This window comes from Ovis canadensis, chromosome 6, assembly GCF_042477335.2.
Source record: "Ovis canadensis isolate MfBH-ARS-UI-01 breed Bighorn chromosome 6, ARS-UI_OviCan_v2, whole genome shotgun sequence".
NCBI classification, from domain to species: Eukaryota; Metazoa; Chordata; class Mammalia; order Artiodactyla; family Bovidae; genus Ovis; species Ovis canadensis.
This window is the reverse complement of record NC_091250.1, coordinates 74,891,305-74,906,308: the sequence shown is the minus strand read 5'-3', so window position 1 is coordinate 74,906,308 and position 15,004 is coordinate 74,891,305. Positions and strand designations below refer to the sequence as shown.

The 15,004-nt window shown below is 39.8% G+C and overlaps 1 protein-coding gene across 3 annotated transcripts in view; it reads left to right on the top strand.

Annotated features, from left to right (window-relative positions):
- The first annotated feature begins 233 nt into the window (after nucleotides 1-233).
- Nucleotides 234-15,004, top strand: part of RFC1 (replication factor C subunit 1) — a 73,081-nt gene continuing 58,310 nt past the window's right edge. For 2 of the 3 annotated variants that reach the window (XM_069593864.1, XM_069593863.1), the window contains exons 1-2: nucleotides 234-507; nucleotides 13,988-14,116. In XM_069593864.1, the coding sequence (XP_069449965.1) occupies nucleotides 505-507; nucleotides 13,988-14,116 (132 nt within the window). In that variant the 5' untranslated portion in view covers nucleotides 234-504. Of the gene's footprint in view, nucleotides 508-11,835; nucleotides 12,005-12,881; nucleotides 14,117-15,004 lie in introns of all 3 variants that reach the window. The other variant, XM_069593865.1, reaches the window with a different exon arrangement.

The window sequence follows — 15,004 nt, the reverse complement described above, 5'->3', positions numbered from 1 at the left end:
GAAATACTGTTTGGTGAAATTTTAATTTCGGAATAGATGTTAAAATGTAATTTGTGAAACATACACCCAAAATGTTTGCCTTACTGCGGCTGGTAATAGAAACATTTTTTAAAAAATATAAACATTTTAAAGCCACTAAGAAGGGCAATGAAACCTCCAAACGTGCTCGCCCTCGGAGGACATCCATCTCGAGACCTCCCCAATTGAGGGCCTCTACCAAAAGTCGAAGGCGCAAAACAAGGCTCGGGCCACGGTCCCGCCACTCCTTGCGACGCCAGCGTCCAGGCTGTCTCAAGGGCCGCACCTGGGCTCACGTAGCGCCTCCCGCCTCCCGCCGGGACCCAAAGGAAGCTGCGCGCCTCCTGACGTCATCACCGGGCGCCGCTGCCTCGACCTCCTTCCACTTCGCGGGAGAAGTTGTTGGCGCGAATGGATCCCGAGTCCCGGTAACGGATCCCCCAGCCGGCCGGGCCTGCTTGCTCGCGCGTTCATCCGTGGGCTGCAATGGTGAGCACCTGGGAAAGGCTTTGCGGCTGGGGGGCTGGGGAGAGTTCGCAGGCAGGGCGTGGACCTGGCTCTCCTGGCATGGAAGGTCTGGGAGGACCGGGATGCGTGGCTCCGGAAGGGAACGAAGGCACGAAAGGGGCTACAAGCTGGGCGCCGGGCTCACAGCTTTCCTTCCACTGCGGGCTTCAGCTTTCGGCCGCAGCCAGCGCGCAGCGCTCTTGGTGCTGCGCGGCAGCTTTACGTTTTCCCACTGTTGGGGGAAGGGAGGAAGGAAAGGAGTAATGAGGTGATTTGGGGGGCTCAGGAGTAAAGTTGCTTTTCCTGTTAAGTGTTGCTTCCAACCTCGGTTTGAGTCCTGCCGAACGCGTTGATTTCAAGCTTTGAGTGTCAGAGAAGAAGAGTCGAACAAACTTCATTTCTGATGAACAAGTTTCAGGCCTTCAACTTTCGTCTTTAACAGCACCGCGAAATACTCTCATGAATAAGTTTCTCAGCCTTCAGTTTTCGTACTTTCCTCATTAGCAGCTCCGCGAAGTGCTCATCAGCCGTTTTGCGATCGAGGGCACGGGGAGGATGTTTTATTTTGTTCAGATGAGTTCATAGAAATTAAAGGGATAATACGGTTTACAGGAGAGAGGGCAAACCTGGGAGGAGCAGCTGTAGTGCATTTGACAGCTGTCATCACTTGTCACCTGATATTAAAAATAATCTTAAACAAACCCTCAGTGCCTAATCTGCATAAACCATATAAAGAGTGAAATAATTATGCAGCCGTCAAAACAAAACATTCATGCTAGAATGGCAGTAGATACTAGTGTGTGTTTGAAATATTTTAATGTAAAGGACAGTTTATTGTGCTGCATTAAGCTGGAGTCTACTTAATAATCAGACATTTTTTTCAGTCATTTTATTTTCAATCAGCATATTTGTCACAGTGTCCACATTCTGGGCTGTGTGTGTGTAATTTTATGCCAGATTGGGAAACCTTACAGCCCTTTGTGTTTCTTCTCAGAGAAGGATGAAATAATGATAACAGCATAATAGCCAGCTTGTAGCAAGTATTTTTTTTTTTTTTGGAAGGTAGCAAGTATCTTCAGGTGGCTATGTGGGCTGTTTGTATTACATGTCTTTTCTGATTTAAACCTCACAGCAATCCAGTTTTAAAGATGGTAAAGGGGGCCTTTAGAGTTTAAAACACTTTGTGATGTAACTAATAAATGGTTGAACTAGAATTAAAACCTAGGTTTTTCAGACCACCACATTATGCCACCCCCCTAAAATGACTGTAATTAGTAATTACATTTTGGACTTAAGGCACTGCATAGTAATTGTGGAAAATTCTTAAGACTTGGAGTCTTGAAGGTAAGAGTGAGGCGATGTTTTGGTATTGCTCTGCCATTTAATGATGAAGTGGTTTTTGAACAAGTAAATAGCCTAATTTTAACCTTCTTAAATTATGTTTCCTTAACTGTAGAAAGGGAGAAATATAGCTGCCTTGAGTGATTGTCTTGAAGGTTAAACAAAATAATAAATGTAAAGCTTCTGTTCTGGTCCCTGGCTTGTGGTAGGAAACATACAACTACACGACTAATGATCTCTATTTCTCAGGAAGGATTGTGTGGAACGTTAAAGAGTTTAAGGGGCATCAGAGATACCTTTGATGTTGTCAGTTATGGAGAACGATAGCTTATGTAGTCAACTTTTGATCATTCAGGTACTTTACATAATTGGTTCTTCTTAGTACTCCTGTTCAGGGTGCAGATGAAAAATAAAGCCCTTCTCAAAAAGAGTGAGAGTCAAAGGGATCGGTTTTGCTGTTTGTAAAGGGAAAAGATTCTATAAAGAACATAGCAAGTTTGGATTTTATTGGTGTTTAGTTCTCTCTTTAGTACAAAAAAGAGCAGATCCTAGACCAAAATTCTGTTCAACCTATGTTTATTAGACACCTGCACATAAGTTATATGGTATAGTAGTTTGTGACTTTTGTTTGGCTCTCAGCTGTCCCTTTGATAATGTGGTGAATGGTATGCAAGTTTGCTGCCCACAGAAATATGTAAGGACATATATACACCACTTAAGGGGATTCACATATCTTCTGAGGCCCTTCGATAGATGTAAGGTTAGCAACTCTTGCCCTGGGAGCTGCATCTTTTTCTTAAATCTTTTCCAATTAAAAGTTATCAAAGGTGTAAAATATTGTGTATCTACAAAATGGAATACTGTGCAACCATCAAAAAGAGAAATCTTTGTGCCCTGATACGGAACAGTTGCCAAAATAATTAAGTGAAGAAAGATACAGACAGTATGTAAAATATGCTGCCAGTTTATTGTAGAAAAGGAGAGAAAAGAATATATACATATTTGCTTGAAGATGGGAAGGCTACACAAGGCACTGATAACATCTGTTGCCTTCAAAGATTGGGAAATGTGTGTCTGAGAGGCAGGGTAGGAGGGAGACATTTTACCGTTTTGAATTTTTGAACCATGTGAATATAATGTCTATTAAAGGAATTGAAAATAAATAGAATAAAAAGTAGCCATGTAAGTGATTTGGATTGCTGCTGCTGCTGCTAAGTCGCTTCAGTCGTGTCCAACTCTGCGACCCCATAGACGGCAGCCCACCAGGCTCCTCTGCCCATGGGATTTTCCAGGCAAGAGTACTGGAGTGGGGTGCCATTGCCTTCTCCTCGATTACTATGAGGACTTAATTATTTGCTTAAAACATTAATGAAACTTGAGAGATGCCATTTAAAAAAACGTGCCCTGGTGGCTCAGAGGTTAAAGCGTCTGCCTGCAATGTGGGAGACCTGGGTTCGATCCCTGGGTCGGGAAGATCCCCTGGAGAAGGAAATGGCAACCCACTGCAGTATTCTTGCCTGGAGAATCCCATGGACGGAGGAGCCTGGAGGGCTACAGTCCACGGGGTCGCAAAGAGTCCACACGACTTCACTTTCACTTTCAACATATTTAATTCATTGACTGCCATAGTTATTTATTGAAAATATGCAGAAGTTTGAATTAAACAGGCATGAGATTTGAGGGATGAGAGAGAGGTCAGAATGCATCTAAGCTGCTGCTTTGCCACATTCTAGGGGAGACCTTTCACACTGAAGTTTACTGCATGAATGCTTCCCTGGAGCAATGTTGTCACCGTTTTGTATTAATAATATAACTTTTGCCATTTGTACTAGTACTTGACCTATAAGACTCTTATTTCCTTTCCAGGCTCATCTATCTGTTCTTTGAGTGTGTTAAGCTAGTTCTGTCTCAGCTTTTATTTTTGTTATTTTCTCTCCTTGGGATACTCTTCCTCCTCTTGGAATACTCTGCCTTTTTCTCACTCATTCAAGTGTCAGTCATCACTTCCTCGGAGCTTTCCGCGTCATATCTAAGAAACCCATTACCTAATCCAGGGTCATGCTTCTATTGTCTTCTGACAGTTTTATAATTTTAGCTCTTAACATTTAGGACTTTGATCCATTTTGAGTTAATTTTTGTATATGGTGTGAAGTAGGGGGCCCAAGGTTTTTTTTTTTTTGCATGCGGGTCTCCAGTTGTTTCTGCACCACTTGCAAAGTATTCTTTTCCCACTGAATTGTCTTGGCTCCCTTGTCAAAAATCAGTTTACCATAAGTGTGAAGGTTTCTTTCTGGACACTGAATTCTATTCCATCGATCTGTGTGTCTTCCCTAAAGCCAGTAATGCACTTATTTTATTACTGTAGCTTTGTGGTACATTTTTACATTGGGAGGTGTAAGTCCTTCAACTTAGACCTTTTTCAAGATTGTTTTGCCTGTTCTGGATCCCTTGAATTTCTAAAATATGAATTTTAGAATCAGCAAAGAAGCCAGCTAGGATTTTGTTAGGGATTGTATTGAATCTGTAAATCAATTTGGAAAGTATTGCCATCCTAACAACATAATATCTTCTGATCCATGATATGGGCTATCTTTTCATTTGTTTGTGTCTTCTTTAATTTCTAAATAATATTTTATAGTTTTCAGAGTATGGATTTAACACTTTTGTTAAATTTATTTGTAAGTATTTGGTTCTTATTGATGATGCTATTTTGTTCTTATTAATGATGTTATAGATGGAATTGTTAATTTCATTTCTGGTTTGTTCTTTTGAAAAGTAGAGAAATACAGTTGGTTTTAGTATATTGATCTTGTATCATGCAACCTTGTAGAACTCATTTAAGTTAGTTCTAACAGTTTTTCATTTTAGTAAATTCCTTAGGATTTTCTTTATTTAAGATCATTTCAGCTGCAAATAAAAATAATCTTACTTCTTTCTGCCCAATCTTGTATGCCTTTTATAATTTAGCTTTGCCTAATGGCTTTGTTTTTTTTTTAAAAACCAGAGTGTTGAATAAGAGTGGTGAGAATGGATCTCTCTCCTAAACTTAGGGCATTACATTCCAACAGCTTACCTGTCATTTTTAAAGTATAAGCTTTTAATATAATTTAAAATTATTAAATTTCATTTGTCTATTCTGTGCTGCTGTTAATATACACTTTTAGTCAGATATATCATTTTGCATTTAACTGTTTTTCAGGATTAAAGATTTTTGCATTTGGATAGATTTTGTGAAGTGTGTTGGTGATCAGTTTCTGCTTGTGGATTTGGTGGATGAATTAAACATAGTAATCAAAAATATTTGTATTTCTTTACTTTCAAATTCATGGGAAATAGATGGGGAAACAGTGGAAACAGTGGAAACAGTGTCAGACTTTATTTTTTGGGGCTCCAAAATCACTGCGGATGGTGCCTGCAGCCATGAAATGAAAAGATGCTTACTCCTTGGAAGAAAAGTTATGACCAACCTAGATAGCATATTCAAAAGCAGAGACATTACTTTTCCAATAAAGGTCTGTCTAGTCAAAGGTATGGTTTTTCCAGTGGTCATGTATGGATGTGAGAGTTGGACTGTGAAGAAAGCTGAGCACCGAAGAATTAATGCTTTTGAATTGTGGTGTTGGAGAAGACTCTTGAGAGTCCCTTGGACTGCAAGGAGATCCAACCAGTCCATTCTGAAGGAGATCAGCCCTGGGATTTCCTTGGAGGGAATGATGCTGAAGCTGAAACTCCAGTACTTTGGTCACCTCATGCGAAGAGTTGACTCATTGGAAAAGACTCTGACGGTGGGAAGGATTGGGGGCAGGAGGAGAAGGGGATGACAGAGGATGAGATGGGTGGATGGCATCACTGACTCGATGGACGCAAGTCTGAGTGAACTCCGGGAGTTGGTGATGGACAGGGAGGCCTGGCGTGCTGCGACTCATGGGGTCGCAATGAGTCGGACAGGACTGAGCGACTGAACTGACTGATTTTCAAATTAGAGAAGTAAAGCCAACCCCACAGAGCACTGCAGTGCTTATTTTGCATAAAATCCTGTACTCTTCAAAGTGAGTGAACACAGTGGTATGATACGGTTTCTCTTTGCATTTTTGGTAGGCAGATATAGCTTGTTTGCTCGTTGAGCCCATGTACAGTGGAAAAGTTACTAGCTGTTTGGTTATACTTCAAAGTAAATATGTATCAGCTTTTGTACTTTGATCTTTTAAAGTTAAAAGGTCATTAGGATAGCTTCCTTTGTGCAGGTTTAGGAGTATTTATTGCAAAGGTTTTTTTTTCCCCACCTCTAACTCTACTAATAGATTTGTAATTAGCAGATTTGGAAACTTCTAAAAAATTAATAATTTTTTTTTTGAGTACTGGTCTGGTACTTTGTCTTGACTTATGTCAGTTCAGGTCAGTTGCTCAGTCGTGTCTGATTCTTTGTGACGCCATGAACCGCACCATGCCAGGCCTCCCTGTCCATCACCAACTCCCGGAGTCCACCCAAACCCATGTCCATTGAGTCGATGAAGCCATCCAACCATCTTATCCTCTGTTGTCCCCTTCTCCTCCTGCCCTCAATCTTTCAGGGTCTTTTCCAGTGAGTCAGCTCTTTGCATCAGGTGGCCAAAGAATTGGAGTTTCAGCTTCAACATCAGTCCTTCCAATGAACACCCAGGACTGAATTCCTTTAGGATGGACTGGTTGGATCTCCTTGCAGTCCAAGGGGCTCTCAAGAGTCTTCTCCAACACCACAGTTCAAAAGCATCAATTCTTCGGTGCTCAGCTTTCTTCACAGTCCAGCTCTCACATCCATACATGACCACTGGAAAAACCATAGCCTTGACTAGATGGACCTTTGTTGACAAAGTAATGTCTTTGCTTTTAATATGCTATCTAGATTGGTCATAACTTTCCTCCCAGTGTAAATGTATATTAAAATTGCATTTGGGCTGCCTGATAGGTGATGCTTTTCTTTGATAGTGTTGTAGAATTGTTAGTTACACCTTAGGGTAGGAGAGTGCAACAGATCTTTCCCTTTTGCTTACATTTATGTGACTCAGCTGGTGAAAAATCTGCCTGCAATGTGGGCGACCTGGGTTCCATCCCTGAATTGGGAAGATCCCCTGGAGAAGGGAAAGGCTACCCACTCCAGTATTCTGGCCTGGAGAATTCCAAGGGGTCACAAAGAGTCAGACACGACTGAACAACTTTCACTTCACTTCAAGAACGTCTTATATTTAAAAACTTTTACTAGAAAGTGTCTTGTTGGCATTTTCAGTTTTTTCATCTATGAATTAAAGAATGTTATAGACTTTGTTATGTGGATTAAATTCGTTTTTTAAAGGTTTAAATCATTGTCTGGCACAGAGTAAGTCCTATTTAAGGGTTTGTTAAAAAAGTAAATAGGGACTTTCTTGGCGGTCCAGTGGTTCAGAACCTGCCTTCCAATGCAGGGGACGCAGGTTCGACTGCTGGTCCTCGAACTGGGATCCCGCATGTTGCAACTAAGCCCTGGTGCTGCAGCTGCTGAGTCCACACGTTCTGGAGCCCACAAGCCACAACTTGAGGGCCTGCATGCTGCAAAGAAGAGCCCATGATGGAAGATCCCCCCTGCAGCAACAGAGATCCTGTGTGCCCCAATTAAGACCCAACACAGCCAAGTAGATAAATAAATGTTTTTTAATTAAGTAAATGAAGCCCTTAATCAGGGCATTGGCAATAGAAACAGAAGAAGGAAGACAGCAGTAGTCAGGAGATTCTTAGATAGTTTGGTGAGGTGGAGGGTCAGAAGGAGGAAAAACAGTGCCCATTTTTCTGTTTTGAGTGAATGCTTATGCTGTGCATTGAGGTGGGAAAGAGAGAGAAACAAGTACCCCCAAAATATGAGCTTGGTTTTGGATGTTATGAGCTGGAGGCATCTTTGGAGCATTTGGATAGAGGTGAGATCCAACCAGTCCATTCTGAAGGAGATCAGCCCTGGGATTTCTTTGGAAGGAATGATGCTAAAGCTGAAACTCCAGTACTTTGGCCACCTCATGCGAAGAGTTAACTCATTGGAAAAGACTGATGCTGGGAGGGATTGAGGGCAAGAGGAGAAGGGGACGACAGAGGATGAGATGCCTGGATGGCATCACGGACTCGATGGATGTGAGTCTGAGTGAACTCCGGGAGTTGGTGATGGACAGGGAGGCCTGGTGTGCTGCGATTCACGGGGTCACAAAGAGTTGGACACGACTGAGCAACTGAACTGAAGATGACAGACTGTTTGGCTACATGGATATGGAGCTCAGAGGTCTGGAGTAGAGACAAGATTTAGGAGGCTCAGGTGGCTCAGTGGTAAAGAATCCACCTGCTAAGCAGGAGACGCGGGTTCGATCCCTGAGTCAGGAAGATCTCCTGGAGAAGAAAATGACAACCCACTCCAGTGTTCTTGCCTGGAAGGTTCCATGGACAGAGGAGCCTGGCGGGCTTTAGTCCATGAAGCCTCCAAGAGTGGGTCACGACTGAGCGACTAAACAGCAGCAGCAGCAGCAGCAGCAGCAGCAGCAGCAGCAGCAGCAGCAGCAGCAGCAGCAGCAGCAGCAGCGTGCTTCTAAGCGGTACCTGATTTTGAGATGGATGTAAGTTAGCTTATGCAGTGTGAGTATGTGAATCAGAAGTTTTTAACTGAAGGTCCATGGAGAGCCATTAATAGGCTTTAGAGAAAAGCTGTGAAGAAGAGTATTATACTAAAAGTGAAAGTATTTTGTTTTTTGTAGCCACAATACTGTAATATGACAAGAGTACCATATGATAGAAGAGTCAACTTGAATAATTTTCCTGGGAAATAATACACAATAATGTTAATTTAATACCTGCTTAAAATTCCTTAAAACAAAGAGTAGTAGATAAAGTCATGCCCACAAATTAATCTCAAAGTTTATTTTAATAAGCAATCTTTAAAAAAAAAAATCTACCATCAGTTTCATTTTACACAGTTAAGAACCTCTCTTTCTGAGCCCAGGTGTGAAGGTCAGTGACTTTAGAAATAACCACTCATGTGTTTAACCATTATTAATTAAGCATCTGTTTATCTGAGGTGCTGGCCCTGTACTTGAGATACAGAGGTGAGTAGAATAGACAAGCTTCCTGTATGGAATTTATAGCAATGTGTTCAAACTCAGATTTCTATGACTATCAAAAGTATCTCCTACTAATCATTTTGGGACCCATTTCAGGTCTTACTCCTGTCCTTGAGGCTGTCTGTATTAGGTGCTCCTGGTGCTTTTACAGTTTTGTGATTAGCTCTGTCTTAGCACTGTTTTGTATTTAATTCTTCATATACTAATTTGTCTCCCAGGTAACTTTATGACGTCTTTTTCCTGTTTGTGTCCTAAGTCCCTGGCATGGTGCCTATCTGTAATCACATAAGGATCAAATGTATCAGGAATAATAAGGGAAAGGCCATATTGCTAGTGATGGAGTGTGGCTGCTTTTGCTTAGATCCTGAGAGTTATCAGGATCTATCAGGGCTTCCTTGATAGCTCAGTTGGTAAAGAATCTGCCTGCAATGCAGGAGACTCCAGTTTGATTCCTGGGTTGGGAAGATCCGCTGGAGAAGGGATGGGCTACCCATTCCAGTATCCTTGGGCTTCCCTTGCGGCTCAGCTGGTAAAGAATCACCTGCAGTATGGGAGATCTGGGTTCAATCCCTGGGTTGGGAAGATCCCCTGGAGAAGGGAAAGGCTACCCACTCCAGTATTCTGGCCTGGAGAATTCCATGGACTGTATAGTCCATGGGGTCGCAAAGAGTTGGACATGACTGAGTGACTTTCACTTAGAATTATGGTAAAACTATGAGGGGGCAGTCGTGGTCAAGTAGAGAGAGAACTATGAAAGGAATTTGGAGTCAGAGGACCAGGTCGCAATCTGGTGTGCCATCTCTAATCCCCACAAGAATCTTGTGAGGCAAGTGGCATTATGAGGAAACAGAGGGCCAGAAAAGTTAAGTAATTCATCCCAAGTGCCCGGTGCATGTGTGCTAAGTTGCTTCAGTTGTGTCTGACTCTTTGTAGCCCACCTAAGTGTAGTCCTCTGTCCTTGGGACTCTCCAGGCAAGAATACCAGAGCGGGTTTCCATGCCTTCCTTCAGGGGGTCTTCCTGACCCAGGATCGAACCCATGTCTCTTACATCTCCTGCATTGGCAGGCAGGTTCTTTATCACTGGTGCCACCTGGGAAGACCCCAAGTGTCTAGTGAAAGTGAAAGTCGCTCAGTCGTGCGACCCCGTGGACTATACAGTCCATGGAATTCTCCAGGTCAGAATACTGGAGTGGGTAGCCTTTCCCTTCTCCAGGGGATCTTCCCAACCCAGGATCGAACCCAGGTCTCCTGCATTGTGGCCAGATTCTTTTACCAGCTGAGCCACAAGGGAAGCCCAAGAATACTGGAGTGGGTAGCCTATCCCTTCTCCAGTGGATCTTCCCCACCCAGGAATCGAACTGGGGTCTCCTCCATTACAGGCGAATTCTTTACCAACTGAGCTACCCGGGAAGCCCAAGTGTCTAATAGTAAGTGGCAAAACTGACTAAAAGCTTATGTTTGTCAGACTTAATTCTACTTATTTATCTATAAAATGAAGATAAATCATTCTGTTTGCCTTTATACCTCATAGAATCGTCAAAAGAGATAAATCTGTGTCCAGTAGCTGTAAATGGAAGTGTGAAAAACTTGTTGCTATTAGCTGTCTGTGCTAAAATCTGTTTTAATGTTTATGTGATTTTTGCCTAAATCTTTTGCTTTGTTTGAACTGTCATGTTCAATTAATAACTATTTAAAAAGAAAATAAGAGTTAATTACCACTCTTTTGGTTTCGCCAAATAAAACCGTTTCTTTTACCATTTCTTTTAGAAGTGAAATCCTGGGACAAAGGGTATGCACATTTAAAATTTTGATAAGTGTTGTTGGATTGTCTTGGAAAGGTTATACCAATTTTTACTGTTATTAGCAGTATAGTGTGTGAGAATCTGTTTCCCCACACCTTTGACATACCTGGGCATTACGAATCTTTTAACACTTAGAAAAATAATAAAGTTCTAATTTATCTATTATTTGTCAGGTTGAGCATCTTTTATTATTTGGTTATTTGCATTTCTTCTATAATTTATCTACTGGTAACTTTTATCCATTTTTTTCTACTGGATTACCTTTTATTGATTTGTAGGAGCCCTCATATATAATGTGTGGTAGATATTTTCACGTTAGTTATTTTTTAACTGTTTATGCTATCTTTTATTTTTATGTAGTCAAATTTTTCTTTCTTAATGGGTAGTTTCTAGTCTTGATGTTCTGCTTGGAAGGACTTCCCTTTGCTAAGATTATAAAAATAAATTTAAAAACGTGTTCCTTTTTCTACTCATATACTGAGCAAGAATTGTTCTGTGCAGGTAAGAGTGATGTTTAGATCCATTATTTGGGAATTTGATTAGTCACTAGTGTTATTCTTTATTTCATGAAATCTTTAAAGACCTGGAATACCAGGTGGGGACTGTTGATAAAGAATAAGGTAAAGTCATGGTATAAATTAAAGTCAAATTGGTGACCTTTTTATCTTAGATGTTTATACACCAGATGGCTGCTCACTTTGGAGGTAACTCCTAAAAAAAGTGTGAGTAGAATGACTTTCACTCCAATGAAAATTCTTTTTCAAAAGTTTAGATTTTTAGTAGATATTGAGTTAGGATCAGGATGCTGTAATTTAATTGTTCTGCTGCCGTCAGAGTGTAACGGCATGAGGAGTGGGAAAGTAGGGGAGAATACAGGGAAAGGAAAGGGGTTGTGAATAGGAAGAATTACTTAGGAAGAAAAGGTTGCAAAAATGCTTAGGATTGGCAGGGTGGTACAGACAGAAGTCAGAGAGCTCAACGTTACCAATAGTTCCATTTCCTGAATTATGTTTTGTTTTCTTTCTCTTTGTGGTTTTAAGTATTTGTGTTTCCATCACAGATGGAAAACCACCACTGACTTTAAGCTGATTGTTAATGTTCAGTATTGAACTGTGGTGCATGTGTGCTCTGTGTGTGTATTTGAAAAATCACACTATTTGAAGACTCACTTGGTAATTTCAAAAGTGAAACTCCAATGTGAAACTCTCATTTCCTCCAGAGGCAATAAAGTAAGTAGTTGTCCCCCTCAAATTCAATTCTTTGCAAATTATACGGAAGACTGTGGCTTTCTGGCTTTCTTTATTATCTAGTTTTTCTTTAGCAACTGACACAAATGTCTCAGTTTCATAGCTAAGGTACCATTTTGCAAACAATATATCTTAGATTTTATTAGGATGGATTTGTGACTTTTTTATATTAGGAAATTTACAGAAGAGGGTATAAAACCAGGGAAGTCTGTAACCTTTCAAAAATATTTAACATGTCTGTGTACCTCGTTTATCTGTTTTCTTTATTGGCTTAACCACAAAGCTATGTGTTTCTGTGTTTGCAGAACACACTTATTTGGTATTTTTGACATTTTAAGAGTGTGACAGTTACCACCAGGATTGAGGAAAAACATTGTTACCTTGTTACACTTGACAAAGTACTTTTAACAGGTATTTTCCTCATTACAGTAAAGAGAGAGAACTTGGAACAGGCAAAAAAAAATTGAAGACTCAGGATTATAAGCATTGAGGATAGGAATAGGGAAAATAGTTCAACTCCCTCTTTGAACCCAGTTCTTTGAAATTCAGACCCTAAATTTTCATATTCTGTGTTGCTTATACCCTTCCTTGCCTGTGAGTAGAGATGTGGAGATGTTTCAGTGATATGCAGGGTTAATAGTGCATAAATGAGGGAGAAGGGAAGCTTTTTACTGAGTCAGAATTGTGATAGATGCATAATTAATCCTCATAAAGTGTAGGGAGTATTCGACTCACTTTACTGATGAGAAAACAGATTAAAAGTCAAGGTAATACCTTGGTCCACTGGAAAGTGCTAGAGCAGAGATTCATACCAGGGATTTCTTACTCTAAGGTCTATTGCCTTTTCTCTACACCACAGTGTATTCAGAGCTTAAATCTAAAAGTCCGTCCTAAAGAACATTAGTCCTGAATATCCATCGAAAGGAGTGATGTTGAAACTGAACCTCCAATACTTTGGCCACCTGATGCGAAGAACTGACTCATTTGAAAAGACCCTGATTCTGGGAAAGATTGAAGGCAGGAGGAGAAGAGGACGACAGAGGATGAGATGGTTGGATGGCATCACTGACTCAATGGACATGAGTTTAAGTAAACTCCTGGAGTTGGTGATGGACAGGGAGGCCTGGTGTGCTGTAGTCCATGGGGTTGCAAAGAGTCAAAGAGACTGAATTGAACTGAAAATCTAAAAGCGTAGGAAGAATATGTATCATAAGAAAGATGAGTGATATTAATTATAAGTTACATTGCAAATGTTTTAGTAGGATTAATTTGACAGAGTAATTGAAGGAAGTATAATCAAAATTTTTCCTTTGGAATTTGGAAAAATCATGTAAAGGGAAATAATTTAAAAGTTCTTAGTTATTAAGGTCTTAAATGATCAGGGTTGTAAGAGTTATTCTTCTCTCAAACTGGAGTATAAATTCCATAGGCAAGGATTATGTTCTTCAACTCTTTGTCTTTTCCCCTTGTGTGTCTATGATGATGGGATATGTGCAGGCATAATCAATAAATGCTTGTTACTTGCCTCTTTTAACTGTGCTGTTTTTAGCAAAAATTTCGTTTATTTTTGCCCTGTTTTTGGCCAGATTCTGAGGATTAAAATTACTTTTCATTAGGCACATTATTATTATTTTTGAATCTTTTTGCCTGTGCTGCTCAGCTTGTAGGATCTTAGTTCTCCAACCAGGGATTGAACCTGGTTGAACGGGGCCTTAGCAGTAAAAGCTCGGAGTCCTTAACCACTGGACCATCAGGGAATTCCCTAGACTCATTTTTTTAACTCAGGTAATCTTATCAGTTAATTTTTGCATCTAAAAAGGATGCTGCTGCACACTTGGAACTATATCATTGTGAAGACATGATTGAGAGTGCACCAGTGTGTATGTAGAGTTGTTCCTTTTTACAATTGAAATTAGAATTTTGTGCAGTTAATGTTTGTTTATGAATCTCCTTTTTTGCTTCTAGGATATTCGAAAATTCTTTGGGGTTATACCAAGTGGAAAGAAACTTGTAAGTGAAACAGTAAAGAAGAATGAGAAAACAAAGTCTGCTGAAGAAAGTTTAAAAGCAAAGAAAGGAATAAAGGAAATCAAGGTCAGTTTTCCAGATGCAATGTTGAATTGTATAAAATAAACTCAGTTCTGAGATTTGATATATTGAGAGCCTTATGTAAATATAAATTTCGACGTATTTAGCAGATAATAAGGTCTTACTTATTTCTAGTTAATATATCTTACTGTGTCTATAGTTTGGTATTTTTGTTAACTGTTTTAACGAAAACTTAACCAAAGTTTGCTCATAAAGACATAAGCTCCAGTATTGGGCTTCTCGTGAGGCAAGGCTTTGGAGGAAAGCTTTATTCTTTTTCCTATCCTCCTTGGGCTTCAGAGAATTTAAGATATAATATCACTATGATAAGCAGGCAGTGGTACCAGTAGTGTATTTGAGTTAATATTGTTCCTCTGTGTGTAAAATGTGAGAATTTTGCAGCTCTACAGGTAGGTTTACTACTACCCCACCCTTTATGCCATAATTGGCATATGAATTATATCTATATATGTTAATACTCCACATTCAATATAATAATTATTGCTCTAAACCAACGTTATTTTAAAGGAATTAACAAAGGAAAATTGCTTTGTGGCTACATATGGTGATGGATGTTAACTAGACTTATGGTCATTTTATAATATATGTAAATATTGAATCATCATGCTGTACACCTGAAACTAATATAATGTTACATGTCAATTATATCTCAGTAAAAACTTCCTTTGTAAATAAGGTAAAAATAATTTTAAACAATATTTTAAAAACATGTAAGAGTAAAATTACAAATGCATGTAATTAAACTGTCATTAAAATACCAATAAATTATAATTCAAACACATAAATTAACTTTTTTTATTTCCTAGGTGAGACTAAAATAAAAATCTCAGTCTTCTGCTGTCAAAAAAAACAGGAAGATTGATCTTTTGTACT